Raw genomic sequence first — 9,285 nt, forward strand, 5'->3', positions numbered from 1 at the left:
GACCGAATTTTTTACTCCACCTAGTCCTGTAGCCATTTCTCAAAAATTAGGGTATAGTTAAGGTTCAGTAAACAAAGTGTTTCGACCTTGTTATACACCATGTGATGATGAGTCTGCCCGAACAAAGAGTAAACATCTGCCCATCACTGCCACACCACGGGTAAATTTATTGGCTCTGCGCGATCTGTGCGTGTACGTTGAGGCTCTGGCCACACCGCAGTGGTCTGTAGTCAAACTAGTCCGGATAGCCGTCATTTCGTTCCTAAATGCACGAAAGGTGAACGAAAAATTTTGGAGGCACCCAACTGGTAAAACTCATAAGGATTAAAGACTGACTTGAAGTTCGTTGGACCAAATTTTCCAAAGTGCGTTAAAAAGCCAATTTCACTCTCAGTGACTCTTAGTCTCATTTATGGGTAGAAGAAATGTGAATATCACGAGCCATCGGGGTTTTTTTTTGGGGGGGGGGGGAATTGTTATGAGTGGACACGACTGGTCTTTGATCTTTGAGGCTGCGTTACGATGTACCCAAGATACACTGCATGCTGCTGTTCGAGCCCGCGTGCTCTAAAAGCCAGCTGCAATCCTGTGGTGTCACATGTCACGCTTTCTCGATCTTTCGCGATCTTCGGGGCCTTCTCTTTCGATCTTTTGGACATCTTTGGGGTACCGAAGCTGATCCAGGATCTTCAAAATGCTCAGAAGCTATGCCGGAGGGCTATTTTACTGTCTGGCTCTTTATTTTTGTGCATTCTTTGGCTGTATATTCCTCATGGGTCCCACAATGCCTCTGTTATGGCTGCGACCGCAGTGGTTTCGGTGGCTGAACGATCGATTGATTTCATCGTGGCTCTTGTTGCCCCCGGTGAGAAAAGCATTTTTAAAACACTTCTCATGGTGATTTTCTTCTCCAAACTATCGTTGAAGTGATTGTTCTTCGCGGCATCTGATTCGTATTGTGTATTTTCGCTAAATAACAAGTCACTGTTTATTTTTTTTCCTCCGATCATCAATTTCGCCACATCTGATGACAAACTTACGTTGTTTACATACAAAGGCCCTTCTGGGTAAGTGAAGTACCTAATTGTGCCCAAATAACCCGTCTTTGGGAAACTTAAAATAGTTCAGGATAGATGTCCTGTATCGATATTGCTTTAAGTATTATTATATTGTTTGTTCGTGGTAGTCTATCCAGTAATTAAACGCACAAAGTTGTCTACGTGCTATATTTGTGGGCGGATAGAAACTGATTTTAAGCTTTACATAACCTATTGTTTTCATCGCGAGAGTAAGGGAAAGGTGTTGAAATCTGCCGGACACTATCAGCAGATAATACTATGTGATAAAAACATTCAATAGTGGCCATGATTTTATGTAATGTGATTTGCCTTAGACAGCTCGTGAGTTTAATTTGTCAGTGATGTTGTGGATCAGATTTACCCTTGGTACAATTTGGTACTTTTCCTTTGTTCTAGTTAATTATATTATAATGTCTGTGAAATAAAGGAAAGTACCAAAATTTGATAAGGTTAATATTGAACCACAACACGTACATTTCATATCCAAGCATATTTTGAATTTCATAGTTGGACATTGGTGTAATATGGTTGGACGAGTGCTACCTGTGTTGCACCCAATCAAGTTCGCATCCATCAAGTGCACACCCACCAAGTGCGCACCCCTGAACTCATTATAAACTTTCTATTTTGAGTTTGCCTTCACCTTCAATGGATTAAAGAAAGATAAATAAACATGTTTTGTGTCTTTTTGTTTCATTATGCCTACAATGTTGTCGGTAAGAGAAAGATAAATTTTAAGTTCTTGATCGCCAGTTGAGTCAATGTAGGTGTGAATTCGGTGGGTGTAAACTCTCTTGGGTGCGAAACCTCCAGCTACTAGTTGGACAATATTAGTCATATAACATTTTTCTTATGTTTACGCTGATGACTAATTACTTATTTGATTTATTTGAATAACTGTTATGGTTGCATTTCAACGTATACTTTCCAGTGTCAAAAATACTTACTACTGACCACAGTCTGGTCACCTTATGATTGCGATGGATATTTTAAAACAGAGGTTCTCAATTGGGAGGTGGCCTTTATAGTGAATAGTTAACAGCTAATTTGTTTTCATAATGGTGAACAGAAATCTTAAAATTTGTTTTAAGAAGTCAAAAATAAATTTTCCTTGTTTAATAAAGTTAAGAATCTATGTGGGTTACTGTGAAATATATTTAAGGTCTTAGAATGATGGAAAAAAGTATTATTATTACAAAACAAGACACAAAAAAGTCTTGGCAAGAGTTCTCCAGACTGTCGCTTTCATAGCTAGAATTTTTTTTATGATTTACATTTTTTATGGCTAGTGGTTAAATTTTCCATTTTTTTATGATATATGTTAACCCCGTTGAGAGCATCTAAACAAGCAAATATAACAGAATAAGGTCAAGAATTCTATGATCACTGATGCATGCAGCTGTCATTGCTTACAGTCCAACTTTTGGTCATTATGAATCGTTGCAATCAACTACAGAAAAATTTCGTACAAAAAGGGCACATATCACTTTTTGGGCTGATTTTCATGTTTAGCAGGATTGAGCTAATTTTTTGCAGACTGACTTGTTTTGACATGAAAAGCATCATTCCGTAATTAAAAGATGCCCTTGGAAAACTGACTTTGGCAGTCTGCCAAAAATTAGCTCAATCCTACAAAAAATGAAAATTGGCCCAAAAAGAGATGTATGCCCTTTTTGCACAAAATCATTCAACTGGAAAAATTGTTGCAAAATTATAGAACTGTGTCCTATTGTTTGTTCCATGCAGCTGAAATCAAACGAGGTTGTGTTGATCATATGGATTTTTTAAGAATGACTTCAAGAAGGCAACACCTAAATAACATATTTTCAGTGATGGAAACCTGAATATAATGGTCTAGTGTTATTAAATATTGCTATATAGGTACAAATGTAAGCTAAAAACAGTGGTAAAGTTGGTTAATACATGACAACTGCAAAAATTTGCAAAAACTTTCAGATGAATATAATTTTGGACCAAAAAAGTGTTCGAAAATAACACTGTCCAGGAAATTTTTTAATGTCTGAAATTTGAAGCATCCGAAATATTTACAGTTCAGTATAAAACCTTTAAATAGCTGCAAAGCTGTTAGTTTCCTTTATGGGGCAGACTCTAGTTGAGACACAGAATGAGATACGTAAAGGCTTGATAGACTTTGTGTTGTTTTCCCATTGTTGTATCTGTAAAACCTTTAGGGTACAGTAACACAATCACAGAATGTTGTTTCAGTCTAATTTGTGTTTTGTAGGCGTAAATTCACATTGGCTGTTTCATCAAGGGTCCAAAATATTTCATCTGAAATTTGTTCGAAATAAGATACAAAGTGTTCCAAAATTAAACATCCAAAATAAAGTGCTTTTGCCTCAGGATTGAGCAGTCCAGGTTCAAGCCCTTATTGGGGACATTGTGTTGTATTCTTGGGCAAGACACTTTACTCTCACAGTGCCTCTCTCCTGGCACTCAGGTGTACAATTGGGTACCAGCAAATTTAATTCTGGGGGCATCCCTGTGATGGACTAACAGGAGTAGAAATACTCCTAGTCGCTTCATGCTACAGAAACCGGGATAAGCTCCGGCCTGATGGGCCACTTGGCTTGTATGCACACTTAACCTTTTACATTTCTTGACACAGAGCTGATGTTTGGAGTGAAGATTGTTGTGACTGGCGACAAAGCACCCAAGGGTGAGAATGCTGTCATCATCATGAACCACAGATGTCGCCTGGACTGGTTGTTCTTTTGGAGTGTTGTGGCTCGATACGGCGAGCTAAAACACGAGAAGATTATAATGAAACATGAACTGAAACATATTCCTGGTCCAGGTGAGTGATGTGACAAATATGATTATGACTGAGAAAAGATATAACTGTTTCCTGTCTCTGTAGTAGACATAACAAGAAACAAGATACTGAAGCAGAGTCAATGCTTTAGCGATCACAAGCTTTTGACACTGAGCGACTTTCTCAAGTGAATATGGTGGGAATCTATTTGTCACATGAGCCTGGTTGAACCAAGTCGTGTAAAACATCCCCGTATAGGACTGGAAGTTCAAATCCACTGTCTCGACAGGGATGTTTTTGTACATGACATGGTTCACCCAAACTCACGTGATTTATAGATTCCTGCCATATTCACTTGAGAAAGATGCTGTGACAGTGTCAAAAGCTTGTGATCGCTAAAACATTGACTCTGCTTCAGGATCCTGTTTTTTTATTATGTGACTATATTATTTGGACTACACTTTCTACCTGGTAAAGCTTGGTGCTTCTTATCTAGCAATTAGCTACATGAACAAGTAAAAGTAATTGCAATGCACTATAAGCATAGAAAATTGAATTTTCTTTTCACTGCAGAACCCTTTGACCACCCCAATACAACAGTCTTGTTCTTGAAACAGCCATGTTTATGCACCTAAGGGGGTGGGAATGTGGCTCCCCTATAAACATGACGTGCGTAATTGTCATACATTTTTAAAATAGGCTACTTTGATCACGTTACTTGACATCAACAAGTTTTCCTATATTTCATACAAACAAAAAAACCACCTCCATAAGTTCCATGAGTTTCCATTAGAAACTCATGGAAATTTGGGACCCAAACTTGCCAGTTTTTTAAAGAAAAATTCTGCCAGGGGACATGTGTTTGCCTCCTGGCAAGTTTAGGATCAGTTTGTGCCTGATTCTTTATGTAAGTTTGCATATCTACTAATTTCAGTGTGATCAATATATTGAGCAGCAAGGCTTATTTTTTATTTGAATGAAAAAAATCAGAAAAGCACAACATCGTTAAAGTGGTCCATTCATGGTTATGTGATGCCAAGTGTGAAAAATCTAAAGTGGCCATGTTAGGGGTCTCCTGGTAACCTTAATGTTTCAGAAGGAAAATTAATTAAGCCTCATAGGGATGAAATAAATTTTATATGACAAGAGTTGCATACAACCTTTGTAAAGCATTGATTTGTGAACTGCTGAAGTGCACAATGCATGTGTGAAACAAGTTGTGAAGGACTGAAAACCTTTTGCTTTTGACAAGTTCCCTGAAATGCTTTTGGTGAGTAAAATGCACAATGATTAAATAAATGAAGAAATAGATAGTGTAACAAATTTTTGTTTACTTGTACTCTATCTTTATTGATGTAATTGATAAGAATATAAATATCATCCATGAGACGTGTATCAGATGTTAGCTACCACCACCAATGAACACCATTGCATCACTTCATAAATTTAAACCAATAAGGATGGGAGAAAATTTAGTGGTGAGCTATATAATTGAAATAATTCATTTGTGCGCTCATTTTCAGGTTGGGCCATGCAGAATGCCTTGTATATTTTCTTGAAACGTCGCTGGGAACAAGACGAGAGCTATCTTAATTCAGTTCTTAGTTATTTTGTGAATTATTCAGACTGTTTACAACTGCTTTTGTTTCCTGAGGGTACTAATTTTGAAGATGTAAGTAAACAAAAGAGTGATTCTTTTGCAAAGAAAAACAATCTTCCCTTCTATGACTATGTGCTACATCCTCGTGTTCGTGGCTTTACCTACTGTGTAGAGAAACTGCGTCAAGGGAAACTTGATGCTATCCATGATGTTACTGTAGGCTATTCTGAAAATTATTGCTTTGAAGAACTCGATCTTCTTCGAGGAAATGTACCAAGTGAAATCCACTTTCATATTCAGCGTTTCTCTGATGAGGAGCTTCCGCAAGACTCGCAAGGTCTTGAGGAATGGTGTTGTAATCAGTGGAAAGACAAAGAGGACAGATTGAAAAGATTTTATACTGAGGGCAAGCAGTTTGGTGCCCCTTCTGAGTTGGCTCAGGGAAAACAGGATGAAGTTGAAACAGCAGTCAGGTTTCTGTTTCTAAAAGGCCTCATATTCTGGCTGGTGTTTAGCATCAGTGTCTCATTTCTGATGTACATCTCAGCACTGGTAAGGTGGTATGTCCTCCTGTTTGGAGCTGTGTTTACTTTGTTGTCACTTTGTGGCGGAACGGATAAAATATTTCTTCAGCAAAGCCAGAAGCCTTTAAATATCAAGACCAAGTGAGGAAGGTGAAGAACATGAACTAGGAAATTTTATCAGTTCCTTTATTTTGAATAATTATGCCCTTCACAGAGCAGTTTTCAATTGAGCGTCGTAAAACCAAAACCAAACCAATTACGTAGTACCAATTAGACCACTCAGCCAATCTCAAACAGTAGTAAAACCAAAACCAAAACCAAAGTAATCACCTGATTAGTTTTGACACTCAGTTGAAAACCGCTCTATGTGATAATGAAATTAAATTAATAAATTAAGCGTTTATTTCTTAAAATAAGATGACTCTTCCCTCAAACAATATTGACAGAATAAATCCCCATTGTTTTCTGCTGTTTCTAACCTTCCTACCCTAGGAAAAATGAACCCTTAACTTAACCATCATAATTAACAGCATTATGAGTCTGCAGTTGTCTTTACTAACGAATAAAAGACATCTACAAGAGTGTATTTGAAACTGGTAACTTTATGAGAAATTGTTGATTCTGCAGTTGAATACAAAAGAGTTATCTTTCCTTGTCTATCTTTTCTTGTTAACAGTGTTGTCAACAACAAATTCATTGTAACATTGTTTGTATATTTGGCCAAGCTGCAGGCACAGTCACATAGATGAGTGTACTACCTGGAGAGCTTATAATCGGGGCGGGGGAGATGTGAGGAGCTTAGAATTGTTTTCTCATTATATTCCAATCATTCCCTTAACAAGAGGCCTGAACAAGAAATGTTTCTGAACATAGATAGCCACTTATACCAACTTGGCATGAGATTTTTATCTTCTTGTTAATCTCATATCGCCAACTGTGGTCTCGATGAAGATATTGCCATTAATGAAAATTCATTGTTTAATGAATTTTCTTGAATGAGCTTTTAGGTTTATATTATTGGTGTCTGGTGTTACCAGTAACATGAAAATAATATCCCGAACAACAATCATTTTGGATCATTCAGTTTGATCATTATTTTTACCATTATCTTCCTAAAGTCTTCCTTTTTGGTCAGTCCTTACTAATGCCATTGCTTTCTGAAGAGTTATCAATCATTTTTAGTCACCAATACTTGATCAGCTATTTTATTAAGTAAAATTATATTCATGTACATAATGATTAATATCTGTTAACTTATCATGACTAAATGTTTATTTATGAAACATTTACCCAATGTTTTGTAGGAATATTTTTAGGTAACAAATATCACAAAAGTCATGTAAATTTGCCTTTTCATTTTATAACTCCATGTCATTTGCAATTGTTGTTATTTAACCAAAGCAAAATAGTGCAGCTCATTTTGCTTATTTTAAGGGGCTACGTCACAGTTCGTGGATCTTTAGAGTTTGGCATAAATTTTTCAAGTTGGTCATTTGTGATCCATGTTAATCTTCCCCATCCTTAACCATCCTTGTTCCTTTATGGTTTATAATAATAATAATAATCAATATTTAAACAGGGTGACCCCTTCAGTCGCAGGACTGGTATCAACGGGGGCCCTGTATAACGTAAAATTATCTCTTTGGTGTTTTGGTGTTTTTCTATCTTAGTAAACTACTATCTTAAGGTTTCCTTCAATTTTAAGGTAATTTTGTACATGGCCAAAATAACCCAAAATACTGTGACTGAGCTTCTTTAATTTAATTAATTAATGGGGATTTTAAATGGATGGGTAATCATACGGTTACAAGTTCAATTTGGAATTAATTTGCACGAGTGAGTTTTTCAAAAATTCCAAATTGAACGAATGTACATTATTAAGTGTGCAATATCCACCTTGGGCATGTTGACATCAGACTATTAAATTTCACCACCAAGCCTTGCTTTGAAAATGCAAATTGTAAAGTTTATCACCAACAAATACCTAAAGCTGCAAAGATGAAAAGAACACCCACGTGAAAACACCATGAAGGTGCTAAAGGTTTGGAGAAAATTCCACACAAACAAGGCTTGGTGCTGAATTTGAACATGTGACATAATCATGCATAAGGCCTTTTCCTCTTTTATCGCACTTGTTATTTGTTTATTGTTGTGACAACAAGCTCTGTATTTCTATTACTGCACTGCCAAGAGCACTTTATAATTTTGAATCTTCCTTTGTAGAATTTTAATTTGATTTGCTTCAGGTTTATTTCATATCTTTGTATCAATACATTGTATTGAGTTTTCTAAAAAAAATGAAAAAGTCATAATTGGTCAGATTACAAACAGGAAGACATATTCATAATGATAATTACTGTTTTATTCATCCAGGTAAACCGATCAGTTAATCACATGAAAAATAAAATGTTCGGAAATTAGAATTGATGTTGCACATCATTATTATTTTATCCACTTGTGAAACTGAGTTGTCGTCTGTTTAAATGGAATATCTTGTAGATTTCGGATTAACAGATTACGTTAATAGCCGCCCATTGATAAATTATTACACCCACCGTGAGTAAGATTCAAAATTTCTGCTCTAGTGGTACATCAAGTTAAAGTATAGATTGTAAGTAAAAGCAAAATAAAGTAGTCAATTTTGTTACTTTCATTGGTTTGGAGTTTCAGTTCTTTTTAAACCCTTTAATTCCCAGCTGTTATCAACCTCTAATTTGTGCCTACATTTTTATCACAAATTCAGCTGCATGGGTAGTGAGCATTAAGAACCTGATCATTTCAGAAACAGTGTTACCCCTTGACACCGGATTCTCTGAAGGAAATTTATAGAAAACGTATCAACGTTTAGTATGGAGAATTTAGATGTGGAAGATGGGAGTTGACGGAACACTTTTAGAAGCAGTACCTGTAGTACGGAGAATTTACAATTGGACTTGGGGAGTTAAAGAGGGCGCAGCTGTCTAATGGAGTTTGAACAACTTGAATTGAAAGGAACAATGTTCCAGACAGGGTCCGTCCACACTGAGCCGGAGGAATTTGAAAACGCAGCTTTATTTCTACGGTTAGGCCAACCGTCGACACTAATCTGTCACGAAAAAGGAGCTTTTTGAAAACGCTCCTCAAACCGAAGGAATTTAAAAACGCCGGCTTTTCGTTTTCGTGTGGACAGAAAACATTTTCAAAACGGAGCTTTTCGATAACGCTCTTCAAAGTGGAGGAATTTAAAAATGTCGGCTTTTCGTTTTCGTGTGGGAAGAAAAACATTTTGAAAACGAAGCTTTCCGGAAACGATAACCTCACGATAAT

General features: G+C 36.6%; 1 protein-coding gene across 1 annotated transcript; it reads left to right on the forward strand.

Moving 5' to 3' along the window:
• Positions 1-473: 473 nt before the first annotated feature.
• On the forward strand, positions 474-8,632 carry LOC110056750 (lysocardiolipin acyltransferase 1-like). The gene is made up of 4 exons (XM_020763273.2): positions 474-865; positions 1,058-1,067; positions 3,709-3,897; positions 5,379-8,632. The coding sequence occupies exons 1-4, from the start codon at positions 695-697 to the stop codon at positions 6,122-6,124; spliced, it is 1,116 nt and encodes a 371-aa protein (XP_020618932.2). The 5' UTR covers positions 474-694; the 3' UTR covers positions 6,125-8,632.
• The last annotated feature ends 653 nt before the right edge of the window (positions 8,633-9,285 follow it).

The sequence above is a fragment of the Orbicella faveolata genome, unplaced genomic scaffold, assembly GCF_042242905.1.
Source record: "Orbicella faveolata isolate gen_17 unplaced genomic scaffold, um_ofav_v1 contig_24, whole genome shotgun sequence".
Taxonomy (NCBI): Eukaryota; Metazoa; Cnidaria; class Anthozoa; order Scleractinia; family Merulinidae; genus Orbicella; species Orbicella faveolata.